This window comes from Vidua chalybeata, chromosome Z (genome assembly GCF_026979565.1).
Source record: "Vidua chalybeata isolate OUT-0048 chromosome Z, bVidCha1 merged haplotype, whole genome shotgun sequence".
NCBI lineage: Eukaryota > Metazoa > Chordata > Aves > Passeriformes > Viduidae > Vidua > Vidua chalybeata.
In genome coordinates, this window is record NC_071570.1 from 65,170,072 (window position 1) to 65,192,515 (window position 22,444).

The window sequence follows — 22,444 nt, forward strand, 5'->3', positions numbered from 1 at the left end:
TGTAGCACAGAGATACTTTATTAAAATGTTTTTCAGACATTGGAATAATGTGAAAAGGACAGAAAAACTTTCAACATTGGTAAAATTACAACTGTTTCCCATACAAATGTAGACTAGACTTCTAGCAACTTTGTTTTCTTACTAAAAATTGTAAACAAGTAAGGCAATCCATATTAAAACAGCTTTCTAGTTTGTTAGAAAAAAACCACATAAGAAAATTTAAGTTGTTAACACTATCTCAACAACACAACTACAAGGTATAACATGAATCCTCTTCCAGAATTAAGAACTCTAAACCAATCCCCAACAGCACCTAAAATACAAAGAGGTTGTAGCAACTAGTCTAGAGTGGTATAATCTAAGAAAAATCGATCCCCAAAACACACTGGAATATTCCTACTCCAGCAAGGTTTCAATGAAGAGAGACTCTGGTGTATAAATCTGAGAAAGAGACAGGAGCATCAGCTCTGAATTCTCCTTGCCAGGAGCTACCAGCTCACATTCTGTGAGGAAGTCAAGATGCTTGTGACAATCCTTCCATTTTCTTTTCCTTCTCTTTTTTCTTTTTTCAGTGGCAGAGGAAATTTAAGGCCATCAGACTTGCAGCTTTAAAAATTCACAGACAGGAAAATAACGTTGTGCTTCTCAGAAGGCTCTGTTCTGCAGGCAGGGATTACCACAGCTGGAAGAGCCTGGAGTGGCTGGAATTTCACATGACCACACAGCTTCTGTTGGATGCCCTTTGCTCTGCCTGTTGTGAACAGGGAGAACAATTTAAAACAAAAAACAAAACAAAATAAAACAAAAAAGGAAAAAAAACCCAACAACAACAAAACCCCAAAAAAACCTGAGAACCCCACAACAAACAAAAAAAACCCCACAAAAAACCCCAAAAAAACCCAGAAGAAAAACCAAAAAACATCAAACCATCCCAGCAGCAAAATGTTCAAAACATTTTTCTACCCAAAAGAATCTACTGTGCTTTTTTATTATATACTTTTAAATAAGTAGATACAATTTTATATGAATTATATCTTATCTATCAAATAGATAATTATATATTTAATATATAGTTAATATATATTGAATTTTATATATTTCTCTCTGTGTGTATATGTGTATATATATACATATATATATATATATACACACACACACTACACAAATGCCCTTTTTAATATATGAAATTATTGGCATGGCATGGTACAAACAAGAGTCAGCAAAGATGTACAACCTGTTTTACTCTGGAATTAAAACAATGTTACATGTCCTTTCCTATTGAGGATCAATAGAGGACAGGTATCAGAAAAATACAAATAATTGCCATATTTGAATCAGGGAGCATAAACAAGAACCTTGAGAGGTTTTATGTAATAAATGCAACATCTCTGATTTCCAACATAGTCCTTTGGTTTTTTTTTTTGGGTTTTCAGAACTTCATTTTTTTCAGCATGCCAGTCACATTTTCTCTCAAATAGTTTTCAAATCTAAAATTATCTCTATCAGAGAAAATATGTGAAGATCTCTCTTTATCAGAGAAAATATTTTCTCTATCAGAGATAAAGAGAGATTTAAATTCTGAAGTTTCAGTAAACTTACCTGCTTAAGCCAAACTTTACTATAAACAATTAGCATAGGGGGAATCTTATGAGGAACAGAGTTTAAGGGGAAAAAATCCCCATATCTTAAACTTTAAAAAAAATGTACTTCCCTGCAAGAGGATATATTAAGCAATATTTTTACACTGGTTTCAATAAGACAGCTCTATGCTTTCCTTAATTACTAAAAAAAATTACTAAAAAAAAGAAAATAAAATAACATCCACACTGATTTTTAGTATTTTTTATTTAAGAATTCATTACTTATATCTCCATTTTTTCAATGTAAATAACCTTATTAACCCTAAAAGAAAATACCTGCTGATGGTAAATGTCTTCCTCATCCAGAGCTTCAGCTACTTCTTCCTCAACTTCCTCATCTTCCCCTTTACGTGCTGTTGTTTTGAACACAGTGCTTCTCTGAGCCACCTCCTGCAAGACAGTTTTAAGACTTGAACTCTTAAAAAAAAAAAAAAAAAAAAAAAAAAAAAAAAATCTCTTGTTTCTTACCTGCTCAAGACTTTGAGAAATGAAAGCTCCAGCTGCTGGGAAAATTACTTGCACTCATTTTGTTTGTATACTTCTCAAGTATTGCTGATCATAAACAGCTTAGTTTTAAATATCTTAATGATTAACTGTTTCTGACAACACAGACTTCCAAAGTCTGCTTTTTTCATATATATTTAAATATTTTCTTTCATTTGCAGCATGTCACACAAGAAGTTTTAAATTGCACCTTACCTGAACTAACCCCTCAGTGCTTCATGTGGATTTCACTGTGGAATTCCCTACTCCTCATAAGCACACAAACTTAAGGAAAACTGATTTAGAAGACAAATCACTCAAGAGTTTGCCAAAACTTTTTTTTCCAAGGTGTGTTCTAAGGCACTACCCAGCTCCTGCCATGAGGGAGGTGTCTGAACAAGTAATTTATTTCACTATTTGGAGTAAAAAAAAAAAAAAAAATCACAGGGTTCAGTAGAGGCATTTCTAAACTGCTGCTAGTTCTCCAAAAGGAGAAAACTTTATCAAAAGACCACTGCAGTGCATTCCTGTATGGAGCCCTAGTCTGAATCCTTGTAGGTGATACCACCACAGAAAAATCTCACACACATCTGAGGTGCTTTACCTCTCCCTGAGAATTTTTCAGCACAACTTTCACATCTTCACCGGTGCCCCAGGAATTCTGGTTCTTCCAGATGAGGTCAGTGGGAGGGCTTGCAGTTACTCCAGCATTTGCAGCCCAGATCTGACAACAGAAGTCACACAGGAACATTTTTTGCCAGTCGTACCACATTTCCAAATCCAGTTAATGTATTTCATTTAAGTGATGCTGTGCATCTCTTCCAGCAAGGAAAACCAAGCATCTTCCAAAGTTTTGCACACTAAAAGACACATGTTTTTTATGCAGGAATTCTAGAATATGTCATATGATGTAAAATTTTCACCTGTACATGGCGAAAATCACTGCTTCATGCAGAAAATTCTGAAAAACATCCCTCTGTAGCAATTATCCCAGCAATTGACACAAAAAACACCCAACACAAACACAGGTGATAATTTCTTGAACATGTACAGAGGAAGGACAAAACTAAAAACTTTGCGTCTTTTTGACCCACAGAAGTTGGCCTAAATTCCATTTCAAGAGAAACTTGACAACTTACTGTAACAGTCTGGCCTGCCTTTAGTACATATCTTGAGGTATATCTGTAACTTGCAGTAGTGTCTCCTATTTTTCGGATCATCTCCCAACCTCCCATAGGTTGATCCTAAGAAAAGAGAGGAAAAACACCCAGTATTTCCACCAGCATTCATTTTTCTGCTATGCATGTAGTGTGTTTTATCTTTAAGGTTGTGACACACAAAGAACTTTCAGTGAAGGGGTTTATTATCACTTGATCTTCAGCATGGAATTAGAATAATTTTAGGTAAATTTATCTTACCTCTTATTTGAAGTTAAAGCTTAATACATCCTGCTTTTGAGTTCTGATGTTAACTAATGTTTATGATTTGCATCAGTTTTGTTATCACTTGGTCCAGAGAAATACATATTAGTAATTAAATTAATTAAATATTAAAATCCCCTTACAAATATTTATTGTTTTTTGAAGCACAGAATGGCAAGTAGGCTTCCTAGAAAACAAAATATTGCTGTTAGTATTCTTGAAATATTTTTACATATGCACACTTGCCACCACATACTCCCTATACTATTTTTTTCCCTATCAACTACTTGAAAAGCATTAACAAATCATATACAAGTCATCTTTACAGAATGACTGCTTCAAAACAGGAGTAGGTATTTTTTTAAATTCAAAACAAGCATTTTTAAACTCTCCCACCCACATAGGTTCTCATCATTCAACATCAGTTAAAATTATCTAAAATAAACAATCTTATATATTTCAATGGATGCTGACATTCAGTTTGTCATCACACCAAAACATACCATACTTAGAGAGGATTTTATAAATTTTTAAAATCGATTTATTTATATAAACTGTCAAAACACTCATGAATATTCCCCAAGTACAGTTTATTACACTCCACTGCAGAGAGTTGCTCAAATCTAGACCCCCTAAAAAAGTGCTAAAAACATGAACCACCCATGGTTACTGGGAACAAAACTGATGCTCCTCCTTTCTTATGAAACAATGGATGTGTAGGCAAATTAAAGGTGTAGGGAAAACAAGTATGTGGAGTTAAACAAGTATATGTGTTGGGGGAAGCTCAAAAAAAAAAAAACCCCAAAAAAGCAAAAAAAGGCAGGTTCTGACTCACCAGAAATAGTTTTTGACCTGGCTGAACTGAATCATCTACAGACTGAATTGTCTAGACCAAGAGAAATGTCAATGTTTCCTGAATTCACTAAACAAAATCATCGCTCCTGAGGTGTGGTAATTACAGGTAATTAAAACCCACATTATCCCAGTCTGGAGGAGCCTGTCCATATCCTCACTGATTAGAGGGGACTGGGACACTTGGAACCAGGCCAGCTCATCACAACAAGCTGCCTTTTAGTGAAGATAAAGGAGGGAAATGTACTGTATGTAACAGCATCATTTTGAGGACAAAATAAGGCAGTGATTATTATTTATTGAAGGGTTCTTCATTTGTGTAGATTATGCGTACCCTCCCAATACAAATTCCAGCCTCTTCACAGAATCAAATTATCTCAGTCGTCACTGTAACAGTGGCTTTGGCATGGGAACTGAGGGCTCATAAAATTGTGGGTGCAGCCAAGGAAGAAGAAAAACTATGATTTAGGAAAGCTCTATGCAGATACAAGGGACACTGGCAGTTAATTTCATCTAGACCTTTATTCTGCATCTCTATTTCTTTTGTGCCTTTTTAAGGCAGAGAAAGTGCTAAAAAGGCTTCTAAAGCAGCCTGGTGTCTGCTTGCAGCATTTCTTATCAGGAACAACGTCATCTGTAAAGTTTTACAGGTGCATTACTCGCAAGGCAGAATGCAGAAATGCAAGGTAACGATTAGGTAGACGGGCCACCTTGTAGTAAAACAAAAGCACCAAAAATCCTTGGGGAAAAGTCACCATTAATCCAGAACAGTGTGTGAAAGCTTTCTTTGAGACACACTAGTTCCTTAATGCTACAAGCTCTGGGGTCAAAGTGAAGCCTGGGAGCCGTAAGGGTGTCGAGGACGCCCTGGCACCTCAACTCACGACACACGTGGTCACTTCCAAACCTGCTCAGAAGTGTTCTTCAAGCGGATGAACTTCCCATCCACGTCTATCTCCTCGATGGACACGTTCCCCGTGGCAGAGGCAGAGTGGGAAATGGTCACGCTGCTGCTGGCTTCGGACTCCTCCACGTCAATCCTCTTCCTCTTGCTGCCGGCCAAGCGGACGCTGCGGCTGGACGAGGCGCGCGAGACGGTCACCCGGGAGGAGGGGCTGGGGGACAGCTTCAGCCTGGTGTGGGCAAGGGAGAAAACACACATACACACATCACTTCAGGGAAAAGGAGGCTTAGGGAGGGACCTCCTTGCTCTCCACAACTCACCGGCAGGAGGGTGACGTGAGCTGGGGGTCAGGCTGCACTCGCAGGGAAAGTGGGACAGAGTGAGAGGAAACAGCTGAAGCTGGGACAGGGATGGGTATCAGGAGGAATTTCTTCACTGAAAAGGCAGTCAGGCTTTGCCCAGGGATGTGGTGGAATCATCAGCCCTGGAAACACACGTGGACGTGGCACTTGGGGACACTGAGGGACTTGGGCATTTGGGTTTAGTGCTGACCATGGCAGTGCTGGGTCAACAGCTGGATTCAAATCTTTCCCAGCCCTAATGATTCCATGATTCGGTTGTACTTTTCCCACCTTTCTTTTAAAAGAAACTTTCTTCCACCTCCTCTTCTTCCCATATATTTATACAGCCACATAGTAAACAGAGCATGTTACATGAAGAAGTGAAGTACTTAAGAGGTGAATAAAATGTTGTCAAACAACTGATTAATGTTCCTGGAGCACAGAACACTGATGGACTATTACATTGAGAGCATAAAAGCATTTCTGTGCATTTGTTGAAGACTACAAAGAAAGAAAAACCCTAGGGAGACTTAAGCCACTGTGGGAAATTAATGCAAAAACATACTGGCATAAAAGCTTTGGCTATTTCATCTCCACAGTTGAGAGGAATCAGCAGTGAGCAGCTCAGAATACAGTGAAGAATCAAACTGCTTTAAATTACAGTTGTGACAGAGGTGAATATTCTCAGTACTGGAAGAACTCCGAGGCCAGATGTGGAAAATGCAGCTGGCTGATGAGCTGGGCAATCACAATGGCTCTGACTTTATTAAAATTATTCTATACTTAGAGGAATTTGGGTAACAATTAATTAACCCTGCAATTAATTTCGAAGAAGAATATCAAGCACGGAACCAAACAGGCATACAAATGACAATTCATTACTTTTTCTTTGCTGGATCTTAACAACAACAAAAAAGGTGTTTGCTGCCTTGAGAGCTGGTCTGATAATCAGTGTGTTTGGTCTTATGGTGACCTAGAGCTTGTGTCAGACAGGAGGGAGCAATAACAGGGCCTTGGAAAGCAATCAAGCACCACTAAAAACTACTTTTTAACAGAGAAAAACACAAGAAAAGCACAGAGAGAACAGAGACACCACCTCCTTGCCATGTCCTTTCCTACCTCTCCTCTTCACCCTCCAGCAATTTCCGGTATGCATTGATCTCCATGTCAAGTGCCAGTTTAACATCCAGGAGTTGCTCGTAGTCAGTCAGCTGCTCCTGCATCTGATTTCTTATCTCTGCAATTTCCTTCTCCTTCTCTGCCAGTGTTTTGCGGCAGTTTTCCTGTTCCTGGGCCAAGCTGCTCTCCAGCTCCTGTGCTCTGTCCTGCCACGCTCTGGACTAAAGAAAAAACATTCAAAACATCAATGATGGTGCAAAGAAAAAGCCCACCAAGCCTCCACCTGCTCTGCTGTTCAGGCAACACGGAATTTAAAACACAGAAGTTACATCCTCCCCTATTTCTGAGTTCATGCTCACCCATGTTCAGCTTCCTCCTCCACCTCACCTACTACAAATAAACACCTAAATTCCAGTGAAACCTGCAACATCCTTGCTCTGTTTTTCTGAGGTGTGAAAATATGCTACTATACTTGAATTTACTCGGGTAAGAAAAACTGAGCCTAAGAGTTTGAGTGTTTAACACGTGCCAGACAGGACACAGGAACACAGTCCTAAGCTGCACCAGGGGAGGTTTAGACTGGACATTAGGACAAATTTCTTCTCCAAAAGTGTGGTTAGATATTGGAATGGGCTGCCAAGGGAGGCAGGTGGAGGAATCACCACCCCTGGAGGTATTTCAGTGCTCAGTAGTCTCCAGACATCTGCTTTCTGCTTTGGCTTGGTGCTGCTAATCCTGAAATCTGGAAGGCAGCTCCCCTAAAGGAATAGGGGATGCTGTCAGTGCAAACCTGCCTGCCTATCCTTAAAACCTCCAAGGCTTGCTCACAGTGGTTTCCTTGAAGAAATCTGATTTGTCTCCTGCTTCAAAAATTCCATCAGGTCAGCAGATCTTAAACCTGTATACCCATGGAATGGAATGCTTATCAAAGAAAGCCCAAAGTGATGGCAAGCTTTAGGGTTTACTTTCCATAAGCATGCCTTCTTCTGTTTCACAGCCCTTTGAGATTTAATTTTTTTTTTTTTAATTAAGGAGCAGACACAGGAACCAATGCTCCATAATCACGAAGTTGGCTATGCATGCAACCCCAATTTAGGAAGTCAGCACTTATTCCAGACACAGACAGAAAAGAGAGTCTCCATGTCTGACACAAGGGACCAGTGTAACTGGTTGTCAATGCTAAGAGTCAGATAAGGACTTTGATAAATGACGTTTTATGTCACATGGAAGATCACAGTGGAGTTTACTACAGAGCTCAGTGCTGGCAATTCAAACCAGACCAGCACCAGGGATAAGAGATTTCCAACAAAATAAAGCTTAACTTAATGCCAGTAAAGTGGAAAACAAAAGTGTCCTGGCTGACTTCACTAATGCTACCATAAAAAAAAACCATCCCAAAACCACAGCAAAATGGTTTCTTTGGTGGAAAATCACAGTCAAATTGACAGAAGTTGATTCTCCCTGAAGTTGACTGCCCTGAAATTACCAACAAACACTGCTGCCAGTTCAGAAGCAAGTCCTCTGAACTAAGCTGTCACTTCTGAAGTAACAGAACAGAGGAAATTAACTTAAAAAACCTGTTGACTGAACCTCCAAAAGACGATGGTAATCTAAAGGCAGAAATAAAGAGCTCAGTGGCCAAAACTTTCCATCCAACTCCTGTGGAACCTCATGAACATTCATTATATCACCTGATCTTTTCCAGAAACTAACTTGACTGGATAAAAGGAAAACTAGGAAGACTCTTACTAGTATCTGCCAATTTATTTGGAAAATTAAGAAATAATATCCCCCAAATTTATATTTTTCATTAGAAATACATAGAATTTTGATGTCTTATTAGAGTCCACCGTACAGGAGGAATAAAATTCAAAATGTATCGCAGAAAGGATCAAACAGTACTAGTATTTTATACTCCTAAAAAAGTTGAAATGTTTTGTTGCATTTTCAAGTGAGTTACAAAAGCTTACTGCAGAACCTCCTCCTAACACTTGGGCTTTTCACTCTGGATTTCCCACTGCAGTGCACACAATATTACAAACAGGCCAGTACTGAACATATCACTTGTCATACATTATGTCATACTTCTCTGGGTGTGATCTATGCCCTCTGTGATCTAGGAATAACCAATTTCTGCTCGAGGTCCTGCCCTACAGATGCTTAAGTTATTTGATGTTTTTACTCAGTCTCACATTTTTAGTCTGGACAAGATCAGGTCATTAGTTTTGGGGTTTTTTTTAGATGTCTACATGCAAAGTGGACCTAGGATGAAAAAAGTCTGCAAATTCTAGTTCTAGCTTTGAATATTGCTTTGTAGAATTCTACAGGCTGGTCCTGTACTGGTCCTACTAAACTGCTCAGAGTGTCAAGAACATTTAATACACATTTGTCTAAAACTGCCTCATCTATCCACAGAAATTTTCACAAAAGCCAGTTAACAGTACTCTATTTCAAACATTGGCTCTTTAGCAGACTACTACACACAGAAAATGAAAATAAAGTTTGTCAAGAGGAGACATTATGGAATTTGAAAAAGTACAGAGCAGTAGGAGAGAAGATGAACTCCGGTCGCAACGCTGAACATACTTACAAATTAAGGGAAAGACAGACCTTTAATACAAAAACCAACAAACGTAACGGGAAGAAAAGCCCTTTAATACAAAAATCAACATCTATAAATAGCAGGACCGAGGAGGCACAGCTGGATACCTCTTTCTGGAGGCTGGCGATGTGGGAGGACAGGCTGTCGATGCGCATGCGGCTCTCATTCAGCTGCTCCCTGATCGTGTTGGCTGCAGAGCTGCTCATCTCCAAGGACAGCCTGGCGCTCTCCAGCTGCAGGGCAACGAAGTGAAGACATCAGTTTCAAAGTAACTTCCACGAGAAGAAGGAATGAATCACCAAAAACCCACAGGCAATGCTAAGCCACTCTAGTTCTTCTCTGCAGCTCCAATGCAGTGAAACTTTTTTTCTTTCTTCCATTAGGGCTAAAATGTGGTTACCATGTTGCATTGCCCAGCCTAGGATTCCAATTCTCTGAATATTTACTTAGGATCAAAACTTTCCATTGTAGACATTACTGAAATTGAACTACTAAAGGACAAAGGTTATTTAATACACTTAAACATTCAATACGCTTTAACTTCTTGGTGAGGAAGCTAAACTGAAATTACCAATTCTCTAAAAAGAGGCAAACTGGTTAACTTTCAGGCAATATAAGCAAATTGGTACCAGTACCAGTGCCCTAAGCCACTACTGCTTCATTCTATCACTTCCATCTTAAATAGTTTTACTTTTATAAAAGTAACTAAATCATTCCTGCTTAACACTACTACACACACTTGAGCTGCACCATAGATTTATTGAACTTGATGATGATGATGCAAAGCAATCTATTTTTTTAAACAAAGTTTCCAAAAATACAGTATACCTGATGATAAAGACCAAGAAAGCAATGAGAGGTTGCGTTTTTGGCTAGACCATATTTTAAACAATCTTTTCCAAGCCAGATTGAAGGCCTGGAGATAAGCAGGCTGAAAAGATCAAAACCAATGCTAATAAATTCAGTTTATATGAGCTTTTCTGCTGTAAAATACCACTTTGCTTTTAAAAAATACTAACTGCAACAAGCACAGCCACAGAAACCAGGTTCAGTTGAGACATCAGTGTGCCTCCTGACATAAATGCTGAGTAACAGCAGAGGAAGGAAATGATGAAGTATAACGGATTTCAGTTTTCTACCTAGGTGAGTGAAAAACAGAAGTTACTGGGCATTGTAAAACTTCCCCATGTTTTATATAGGGTCAGAGGACTCTATCTTCTGTCTTCTCAGCAAGCCCCATTATGAATTTTTATACAAAACATGGGACACCTTATTGATCATTGTTCAGTATCATGCTTACCAAGGCACAAACTTTCCTTGAATTCACAGTAATCCCAGCATTAATCACTTTTCCCCCCAGATCACCTTCACAGACTGCTGCCTTCCCTTCTGTTATTGTGCCTGATGAGGATTCAACCTGCTCCCAAAGTGAGATGTGAAAATGCAAATCCACACTCAAACACATGCTAATTTCAAACCCAGCTCCCTAATAATCCTCTCTGAACTGCCAGCAATTATGCTATTAAGCAAAACAAAAACAAAAGCACAACAAACAGCTGTGTGAAAACATGTTCTCACTTTGGAATGGTAAGTCTCTTCGAGCTCTTCTTTGTACAGCTTCACTTGTGCATCATGCTGCTCTCTGATTTCATGGAGGGCCTGGGCCAGTTTGTGCTCGTATTCAATCTGACGCCCAGAATCAACCTCGACCAGGCGAGTTTCATGCTTCCTTCTTGTCTCATTGATCTCCTGTGAGAGCCACAGAAACATGGTAACACTAATTAAACACAGGGCAAAAATTTCAGAAGACTATCCTGCTGAGTGGAGAGTAATCTTGTATCAGATTATTCTGGCATGAAACTTTTAGTAGAACAATATCCCCAGTCTTATTCTGCAATAGCCACTCATTAAAATAAGAGCTAGGATACTAACAGCATTTTTTTCAGAGTATTGACTGAACTTTAAAACAAATAGACCTCATCATCATTAGATTTTAGAAATATATTCCCTTCTTGAGGTATCTTCTGTGCTTCAACAAAATCAAACTGCTGTGAAATAACAGTCAACCCACTTTCCCCATTTAGTTCTGTGCTTGCCTGTGCTTTCTCTGGAAAGAAAGGGATTCCAACAATATAAAATAAAGCTAAGAATATACTTCTAGCAAGAAAAAGCACACATGGTAAAAAAGACAGTATGGTCAAGTAAATTTGTTACTGTCTAAGGTTCCTCCTGGAAAGACTCAAATGCCACAGGTGAAAGGGAGGGTGGCAAGAGAAAGTTCTAAGAGACAACTATTCATCCACTTTTGTTTCCATTATTCAAAAGCATCCTATTAGAAATGTTTGACACTAAAAAACATTGCAGGTCCAGAGCACCTGTTTGAGTCTCCCTCCACTTTATTTCTTATAATGGGATTATATGGGAAATTACTAACCTATTTTCTCATTAATAAAAAAAGACATGTGCAGTGCATACCACGATCAGAATTTAAGATGAAACAACATGATACATGAAGTTGTTTTACCACAACAATTCAGAGTTAAAATAATTTTTCCTAGAAAAAGGAAGTTAGAAATCTTCATGCTAGAACAGAAATAAACCCTACTCTGAGTAGGAGTTCAGACAACTTGTAGAGGCACCTCCCAATCTAAATTATTTTCCTATTCTAAAATGACTTCCCAGTTTTCTTGCCTTTAAAAACGTTAATTCTTGAGGCTAAATTTACCTCCTCATACATATTTTTACGGAATTCCAGGTCCTCAATGAGGCTCTGACAACGGTTTTCGAGATCCACCTTCTGCAAGGTTTCATTTATAAGCTGGTCCTTGGCAGCAGCTAAAGAAGCTTCCAGCTTTAAGAAATAAAAGAATCAACACAAAAGTTATGCAGCAGAACTCACACAATGGCCAAACCGTCACAGAACTACAGCCAGCTACACATTAAGGTTTAACTTCACAATCAAATCCCAATATTTACCCCAGTAATATTACATACCACACATACACACTTTTGCAGTTGCTTAGACAAGTGAGTTCTATATATTTCACATTAGCAGCTGGCATTAAAACTACTACTTAATAATTTTCCTTACAAATCAATTTTTAATACATGGAAAACACCAGTTTTGTGGTCTCCACCACTCGCCCTCTGGAGGTGTTTAACAAAGGCTAACAAAACTAGGACAAGAGGTTTTCCTCTTCATTGTTCCACCAGAACCAAAAGGAGGGCAGAGAGAAACTGTTATTTGTCAGTTATTATCTGTTCTTGTGAAGTCAATCTGCCCCCCAAAACACTTCTGAAAAGTGTCAAGTATACTTTGAGTCTTGACCTGCTTTCTTCCCCCTCAGTAACATCCCTCATAATTTCAGCATCTGCAATTTTAAGAGCTCTCTCAGCTCTTAAAATTGACAGGTTTTCATCCTTTTTTTTTTGGTTACGAAGTATACTTTATCAGATTGGCAGCTCATAATACAGAAAACCACCTCACTCGCTAAGAGAACCTGATAGTTAGATATCTGTTCTTCTCACCTCTCTAATTTGATCTTTCAAATCTTCAATTTCTCCCTCCAGACTTTTCTTATCACCAAGGGCTGTGGCCAGTGCAGCTTCTTTAGAATTCAGGGCTGCTTCAAACTCACGAAGTTTGATCTGTGCTCCACTGAGGTCAGATTCCTTTTTTGCATAGCTGGAACAAACCAGAGAAAGTGGTTGCAAGAAAACCAAAAAATGCCCCCAAAGTCGACTGTTGACCAATAAAGCAATCTGAATCTTGAACCTGAGAAACACCTGTCAAAAACATTTTGTGTTAGCTAAATTTACCGTGCTTTGCAGCACCCTTCAAAAATGGCAAAGTTTCACACACCTGAGGAAACAGACCCAAATCCTGTCTATACAACAATATCTGCCATGATAGAAATTACACTGGTGCAGAGGTGATGTGATTTCTTTATGAAGGCAAGCACAGATTTTCAAATTACCTTCAAATTAGTTTTTGTGTCTAGACAAGCAGTCAAGCATTTTCTAGGTGTTTATCTCCTAAACCAGCATATTCAAACATTGAAATCAAATGGGGGGGAAAAAGTAATGTCGCATAAACACAAGTTTATTATCCACAAATAATACTGTAACAGGCTACTATCAAAAATAGGAGAAAGGAAACACATATTCATGAATAAAAGTGTTTCTTGTTCTTAGATGGCACAAGCAGCCATTAAATGTGTAACAAGTTCTTCAACCTTGAAGCTCACTATTTTTCTGCCCAGGATATCCACATTTGTCTATCAGGGGCAGTAGCATACAGAAGTCCTAGATGGTTTTAATTGAACTATGACCTTTTTAAAGGAATGGACAGATTTAGGCTCAATAATACCAGAGCTGGCACATCCTTCTTCAGTTCTTATGCTTTTCTTTCCAGACATCAAAAAAAAAAAAAAAAAAAGAAAAAAGAAAAAAAAGAAAAAAAGAAAAAAAAAAAGAAAAAAACCCAAAACACCCCCCCAAAAAACCACCCCCAGAATTAACAACATAATGTGCAGAAAAATTGATAAATTGATAAAATTAAAATTGGATAGATTCAGAATACATCCACTACTCTTTTTAGTCACTGTACAGGTTATAAGACACAACAGCAATGCTTCTTGACAAAATGAGACCTAATGCAAAATAACACAATTTTAAAAGGAGGCACCCTCAGCTTTACAAGATCTGTTTTTTCCCCAGATTACCTGCACTTATCATACTCAGGAGAGGTGTGTGCACAAAGAGGGATGCAGGAATGGAATGCATGTCTGGAGATTTCAGCAGCACAGCCACACCACATGGCAGGCTTTACGCAACAGATTTAGCACTTGCTAATCCCGATCCCATGGGATTAGCACCTGCTCCCCCCACTGTGGCCTCCAAGGGCCAGACTGGGAACCCCTGAGACACAAAAACACTCTTCTGCACTCAGCTGCTTCCTCCTGCTCAACACTCCCCACTACCTTAGTGGCATTTCACTCCTCAGACCCACATCTGGATCCACCGCTTGGACGAAAACACAGGCAGGGTTTGGACACTCCTGCTTCCAGCTCTCTGCATTATTCCCTAGAGGTTCTGTCCTGTCCTTCCCCTTCCACAGAGGCCTGTTGGAACTTCAGCATGCAAGGAAGGTGTGCAGCAGAAGTGGAAAAAGAAAGAAGGGAAGGTATGTTGTACATCTGTAAAAAAACCCGATCTCTCCATCACCTATTAGGAAGTATGAGGGTCCACAGCAGACCCTCATTTGTTGTTTGATCACTTCTGGACTAAAAGCTTTAATCAAAACATGAAAAAAACTGCTTCTCCCATGCTGAAACCAAGCCTACCAAGTCAGACCCTGAAATGAGAAAGTTGCAGAACTATAGACAATGTGCTGCTCCCCAGTCTGTCCCAAATTATCCTGGACTCTGAAACAGAGAGATTCCCCAAAATATGCCACTACAAGTGGGTGGATACCTTAAAACTGCTTGGATCTTAAATTATTCTAATGCAAATACCTTTTTAATGCATTTACAGAATGAAAGGCTGCTGAGAAGAGCATTCCTGCTATGCATCAGCAGAGAAAAAAGGGTGTTATAATAAAATGGACTAGCAACAACAACATTATTAAAACCCAGTGTAGTACCTGTACCACAAAAAGTATTACCAGTTAGATCACCCCTTTCTGGCTTGTTTGCAACAAGACTGTCTGTGAAGCCACACTATAATTTAATGCAACAAAAGCCACAGCGGGGGGGGGGCGGGGGGGTGGTGGTGGGTGGATGGAGAATTAAAATTAAGCACTATTAGTTGTTAGTGACATGAGTTGTCTAACTATGAGACAGCTCATCTGAACACATTCTCAGAGAGAAAACAGAAACTACAGCTCAACACTTCAAACACTGGAAGCCAGATGAAACCTCAGCAACTCAACAGTGTCATCCCACCCCTAAAGGGAACACAGGAAAGGAGGGAAAGATCAGAAGAGCCTCTGTGATTTATAAAAACAAACACTAATGTATACAACACATACTTCACCCTCACACCCACTAATTTTGACCAGGAAGAACTTCAGCCTCTTGACAATGGCTGGCTTCTTCCTCCCCAGAGAGCCAAAGCTACATCTGAATACAGCAAATGAAAAAACCTCAAATACTTTCCTGTTGCAGTGTTCAGAAATTACCTAGAACTGTACTCCTTTTCAAGTACTTTGACTCATGAAATGAAAATAAAAGCAAACAAGTAATTGTTGACTTGCATCTTTTTCAAAGAAGCAGCTTGGTTTTCTCTCTTTTGACTTCAAAGTGCATGATCTTCTTATCCATGGAATTGTTTATAACAACCTAGAATTTCCCATAATCTTTTTAAACTTCTTGCTAAGTTAATAGAAAAGCCATACAAAAAACCCTAAAAAACCCAACTCCAACCAAATAAAAACCCAAAGAAATAATTTTCTGGCTGAACTGACCATCTGGAGCCAGACAAACCACACACCTAATGCAAGGCAAGCAGTCAGCAGCCAGACCTTGGGAGGTGCAGCTCAGAAGTGAATTTGGAACTGACCAAGTGCAGGATGCCACCAGCCCACAGCAGATTCTTCTCACCTCCCACACCCCACCCACTCTTTTCTGCCACTACTTAAGAGCCTGATCACAAAGCTAAGCATTACCAACACTAATCAAACCCTCCTCAAACAGCATTGGCTTTCAGCCAAATCATGACAGATACACACGTGTTGCATTTCTTGATAAAAATGCAGCCTATATTTAGACCCATATAAAATTACATTTACTGCACAGTGGGTTGGTTTTCTACTCCAGTTGTAGAGAATTATAAAAATAATTTAAAAACCACCCAACTACAGTAATGAATTTTCTATGATTTATTTAGCTAGCAGTCAGTTTCCCACATTTTTCCCCTGTGGCAGACAAAACACTAAGGCTGTATTTTGCAAGAAAGTGACTTGAAATAACATAAGAAGCACCTAAGAGCATTCAAATTTTTGAATAAAGACCAACATGAAAATAAGAGTAACTGGATGAGTTTGGCTTTCCTATAAATAAATATATGTAACATTGTTTCAACTTGTCTCATGTCACCCATTTTATTTAAATGTAGTTGCAACCAACAACAACACATCATCTCTGGTCACATACTGCTCAGCTGTGACCCTGCTTGAAGTGACAAATCCAACCTGAAGTTCATGGTCATCTATGTGAATCCCATACCCCATTTCTAAGCAGAACCTACACACATAAACACATGTCAAGCCACTGCCCATTACCCTGTCATCATTACATGTCCACAAATTTAAGACCAAATATTTATGACCTACACTGCACAGAAGACATGTTTACTTCCGAATATAAATTCTTGCATTTCAGTGGCTTGAATTATTTTTCAACAAGTTAATCATCCCACTTCTTCCTCCTCTGGGTGCTCTGTACACATCCAAAAAGCGACTGATTTCAGATTAAAGCTCTGAAGTTCCATAGACTCCAATCTTTGCCTCACTTTTCAAGATCACCTACAATAACAAAAATATGCCTAAAAAAATTTCAACTCAACTTCCTTTCCATAGTACCTCCCCAGCTCCTTACAGCGCATATGCACCCTGGAAAAGCCAGGAACAGGTGTCACATCTTTGCCTGCACCAACACCACATGGTTCTGTGTAGCTGCTCAGGGTACCAGCTGCAGAGTGCCACACACTTGCACAGTAATTCAAGCCACCGACTGATGGGAAACTGTTACTGATATTTATTTTACTGCCTAATCTCAGTGCAGAAATGCACTTCAGAGTGTAGATGGGAAGGAAGGCCAACTGGAAATGCAAAGCCAGCCAGACAAATTATCTCTTTGATATTTGAAACTGAAGTTTAGTTCCTTGCCACAATTACCTTTGCTATAAATGCTTGCACTCTACAAAACACCTGAAGATAATAAAGGAAGATTAAGTCCTTTACCAACATCTTCAATAAAGCACACAATTTCCTTTTAAGTTACTTTAATCACATTGTCTCCTCTTCCAGGAGAGCAGATTTCCTTCAATACTGGCAAACTGCCACAGTGAAACCCCAGCCTGCCAAAGACAAATGTAAACAATGGGTTTCCTAAATGAACTAGAGTTAACACCAGCTTATACCTCCTAAAGAACACAATTTCCTCACACGACCTTCCAGAACATCGGCAAGTCCAGCTGGGGATATTTGACTTGCCATACACTGAACTAAGTCCCCATCACAAACATTCTTTGAAATAAATTTTCTTTATCTTGGAAACCATTTTCACCAGTGGAAAGCTATGCTGAAACCTGACCCATCAGCAGAGCCACACAACGCAGCAGCCAGCTTTGGCTTTCTGAACGGCCCTTGTTCAACACAACTTGGTGACTTAGCTGTGCCAAAATTCACAATTTACACCCTTGTTAAGTTCATTGCTCCAGTGACACACAAGACCTTTTCCCCCCACCATCCTGGCTCAGCAGTTCTCCCTGGTGTGCACTTGTGGCAAATGATGAACCCATGACACATTTCCCCTCAAAAGCAGAAGCTTTGTCCAGTCTTGTAGGATGTGATGGAGCAATTGGGACCTGCTATTTAAATGATAGCATTATGACATGTCCAAGGATCACATCTTTTACTGATTTGTATGCCTTGCCTATTTAATCTTTTTTTTTCAAGAAATATGGACTTTGCAGCAATCTGAACTCCTAGCCAAGGCAACACTGCACTGTTGTAGGAAGCACACCCTGCCTAAAAAAAAGAGGAGTTGTTACCCCAAAATAATTTGTTGCTAATTGTATCATCATACATTTTGAGACTTCAAGATCCCACCATCTACAGGCAACCTTTCACCTTTATTGTTCGTGAGCAAGTCCAGCAGCTGGAAATCAGTATGCACAGACATTTTTAATGTGGAGCTACTGCTGGCATCTTCCACAGCCCTTGACTGGCATAACTGTAGCAATAACAATTAACTACACTATTTGTTTAAAGGATAAAAGTAGAGGCATGTCTCTGCAACAGCCAACACCAATGGCAAAGCATACAGCAAAGTCTTGTCTAATCACTAATGAGAAAATAAATTGGAAATACTGTGAAATCGGTACAGTCTCTCAATTCTTTCTCAAACTATGGAAGAGAGCGCCCCCTCTTCTCCACCTCCCAAGAGCTCTCCAAGAATTCTATACACCTAAACTCAAATTACATGTTTTTTTCCCCCAAGCCGTGAGATACAGGGATTTATTTCCCTTTATCTCCATTCTGCCCATCACAAGCTTCCTACTTAAACTATGAGTACAACTTTTCCATCCTCTCCCCAGAACAGAAATAGGGAAGCTCTTTTTTTTAATCTCACTTTCCCCCCCCGCCCCGTAGTTTTTTAGAGATTTGAAGTATCAAGGGAAACCTTCATATTTTTGCTACAGCAGAACCCACTGCATGACAAGCATTCTAGAAGGACAGCATGCAACAAGTGTGCTGTATACAGGAGTGTCAGCTAAAGAAACAAATGCAATTTTCTTGAGGGATTAGAAGTATGAGCAGAGCAAGTTTTTTGGTGCATCACACCATATAGATAGCACTGAAGTCAGCAAATCCAACAAATAGGTGGCCGGATCTTTAATTTTTGTGAAGGAAGAATAAGAGAAGTCCTACAGCACTTCAAGAGTAAGTAGAAGCTTGAGTTTGAGGCACTAAGAGTGACTGAAAGATGACTGGAATAAAATGGATCAAGCAATTAAGAAGGATGCCATTCTAAGCAGAGGAAACAGAGTTGCACAAGAATAACACCTGCAAAAATATTCGAATAACACAATAAGGCCAGCTAGAGCATGAATGGTATTACCCAGCTTCAGATAACTAAGTGCAAATCATCTTTGCTCCCTCCACAGACCCAGAAAACCCATAAAGCCATTTCTCCTCACATTTATCTCCACTGGCTCTGTAAGGAACCAAAGCCATCACTAATTTGAATGTTACAGCTACCAGGATACCTAATCACACAAACCAAACATGCCAGGTAGCTTTTCTTTCTTTATTTCCCCCTCAACTGGATCTGTTAGATCCAAACTACTACATACTCACATTTTAACCAAAGCCAGTGCATACAGCACACTGCATTTCAGCTTTCAGAGAGAGCAAGGAAAATTCTGTTGAGAGCACACATTCTCATCTTACCTTGCAAACCTTTACAGTACTCCTATGCACACTTGTGCAAAGTGCTTTTAAGAGTTTTTTTTTGGTCAGGTTATAATGTGACTTAACGGCTTTAAGAAGCCATGAAGGAGTGTGCTCCAGTTCAAGTGAAAAAAACCCTCTGCTCCTTTTTAAGACTTCGTAAATAGAATTACAGATAAGCTTAGATATCCCCAAGATATCCACCTTAACACTCAAAGACGACTAAGAAACTGCACGCCCATAGTGAAGTCTGACACCAAACAGCTACAAACAAGTGGAAACCAGGAGCCTCAAACAGCACTGTGTGTTTGTTTTATTAAACTATCCAGGAGTTCTTGGCAATCAACACCCTGCCCCCACCAAAACAGGTTTTTGCCAAGTATCCCATCACAGGCAAATGCAAAAAAGAATATGTAGATGCCCATGTCTACATTATTACTGCCCTGGTTCCAGCCACAAAAAGAGAATCTACTACAAGACTGCATTTAGATCCCAGTCCCACACATGGAGTCTTGTGAGAAGCTGACACACAAGTGTGTCTTCCTCAATAAAATCACTAAGAGATGTAAATTCCTGGCTTGACCTTGGAGTCAATTAATGTTGGTGCCTGTCTGCAGCTACACCTGGTTTCCCCTATCACTGTCAACGACTACTTTGATTTAAGACCTTCATAAGGCACCAAGAGGTAACCCCAAGAACAACCAGACTCACTAATTAGAAGCTCACGGTTTTAGTTCTTTAAATAACAGAGTCCAAAAGATATCAGAGCTGTCTGCAGACGCGCAAGAATATCAATGTGCTGGTTACACATGAAGTATCTTTTTAATCACGAAAAATCAGGGCTGAGAGGGCATTTAAGACACAGTAGCAGAGGAAGAATAACTCTGGAGGTTTTTTTCCCCTCCCAGAATTGATACAACTTGTGATTCCAGGACTAAAGCGTGAATGCCTAAAACTGCAGTAGTCACAAAAATCAAATTGAAGGTAAACACAAACAAGGAACCAAATAAACAAATGAATCGAGTCCAATGTTTAAGAAGCAAAATCTAGTGTCTCAAAATCAGTTTGCTGCAAGAGTGGGGATCTTGGCATTGTGCCCTAAAGCCAGCAGTCTGGGGGATGTGTGGACAGAAATTCTACCTTTTGTAACATCTGAATATCCAGGAGGACACACAGAAACTCCAGTTGTCTTTGGTTTTAAGTATGACCCATGTATTACCTAGTCAGTATTTTCACATTACGAAGATAATCTGTTTTAGAAAGGTTCCATTTTTCACCCCGAAGCAGCCTGAGCCTTAAAGACAGCCCTCGGTTCGTGCAGGGGAGGCGAACAGTCAGGAAATCACAGTGCTAAGGGACTGGAATGGACTCTAAAGCCTGTCCAGTCCCAAGTACCCAGACACAGACAAGGATGCCACTGACTACAGTATATCGTTCAGAGCTCCATCAAACCTGGCCTGGAACACTTCCAGGAATAGGGCATCCACAACCTCCATGGGCAACCTGTACCAGGACCTCACCTCTCTCACAGCCAAGAATTTCTTCCCGATATCTGATCTAAACCTGCCCTTCTTCAGTTTAAAGCCGTTCCCACCTTGTCCTATCACTCTGTGCCCCTGTCAAAAATCTCTCCCCAGCCTCCTTTAGTTACAGGAAGGCGCTCTAAGGTCTCCCTTACTGCGGGTAGCAATCAGAGCACCTCATTTTTTAAGCACCAGCCTCCCCGTACAACCTGTTCTGGCGCCTCACCACCCACACGGTAAGGAACTTCTGGCTAATATCTAGCCTGTCTAACCAAAACCTCCCCCTTTTTTCCCCGTCCGCACCGGTCGGAGCCGTCCCGGAGCACCCCGCGGATACTGCGGGGGCCGGGGCACTCGCACCCGGCAGGGGCGGCGCTCGGGGCCGGCGCTTCCCGCCGGGGCGGAGCGGCGGCAGCGCTGCCCGTGCTTCATTCATTCCCTCATTCATTCCCGGCCGCGCAGCCCCCGGCCGAGCGCCGCCGGGACGGGCGGGCAGCAGCGCAGGGCGCGCAGCGCCGGTGCCTCCGCCACCGCTCCGCCCTCATCCCTATCTCCATCCCGCTATCCCACGGATGCTTCCCGGCCTTTTCTTCTCCCCGCTGCCCACCTGCCCAGCAGCTGCTCGTGCTCTGCGCGCAGCTTGCCCAGCTCGATCTGCAGCTTGGCGCGCTCCCGCGCCGTGTCGTCCAGCGCCCGCCGCGCGTCCGCCAGCTCCGCCTCGTAGATCGCCTTGAGCCCGGTGACCTCGCGGCCCCGCACCTCCTCCCGCTGCGTCACCTGCAGCTGCAGCGCGCTGTTCTCCGTCTCCAGGCTCCGCACCTTGTCGATGTACACGGCCAGGCGGTCGTTCAGCTGCCGCAGCTCCTCCTTCTCCTGCAGGCGGGAGATGCGCGTCGGGCTCTGCGGCATCGCGGCGACGGCTGGGCCGCGGGTCCGCGGCGTGGGGTCGGCCATGGAGCACGGGCGGGGGGGATACCGGTGGGGCGGGGAGCGGGCGGGGACCGACGGACAGACGGACGCACGGACGGACCGACCGCCACCGTCGCCTCCTCCTCCGCCGGCGCCGCACCGATCCAATATGGCCGCGCGCCCGCCCCGCCGGATCGCACTCGCGGCCCTCCCGCCCACGTCGCCCCGCGCCAGCCAATCGCGAGCCGTCTTCTGCCGCGGGCTAAATTCAAAACAATCCAACGGCCGGCGGGCGTGCCACTCAGGCTACGCCCCCAGGCCACGCCCACGCTCCGCGCGCGTTCCCATCCCTCATTCCCGCCCCCCGTTCCCGCCCATGGCTCCGGACAAAGGGACCCGGACCCTGCGTTCCTTCCCGCCGCCGCGCCCAGGGGTCCCCGCACCGCCTCCCGCAGCGCCCCTCGGCCGGCTGA

General features: G+C 41.4%; 1 protein-coding gene across 1 annotated transcript; it reads right to left on the reverse strand.

Moving 5' to 3' along the window:
• On the reverse strand, positions 1–22,154 carry LMNB1 (lamin B1). Its single transcript, XM_053932213.1, has 11 exons — positions 21,670–22,154; positions 12,891–13,047; positions 12,088–12,213; positions 10,941–11,111; positions 9,470–9,595; positions 6,761–6,981; positions 5,304–5,529; positions 3,263–3,367; positions 2,728–2,847; positions 1,917–2,030; positions 1–751 (listed from the first exon to the last, which is right to left on the reverse strand). The coding sequence occupies exons 1-11, from the start codon at positions 22,014–22,016 to the stop codon at positions 710–712; spliced, it is 1,755 nt and encodes a 584-aa protein (XP_053788188.1). The 5' UTR covers positions 22,017–22,154; the 3' UTR covers positions 1–709.
• Between the last annotated feature and the right edge of the window lie 290 nt (positions 22,155–22,444).

Bases quoted from the DNA above. Each gene is read 5' to 3' on its own strand.
- LMNB1 (XM_053932213.1), bottom strand. From the start codon at position 22,016: ATGGCCGACCCCACGCCGCGGACCCGCGGCCCAGCCGTCGCCGCGATG. The intron at 13,048-21,669 runs GTGGGCAGCGGG...GGTTTGTTCCAG, and splicing joins CACGAGCAGCTGCTGGGCAG to CTATGCAAAAAAGGAATCTG. The intron at 9,596-10,940 runs GTGAGAACATGT...GTTGCCCTGCAG, and splicing joins AAGAGACTTACCATTCCAAA to CTGGAGAGCGCCAGGCTGTC.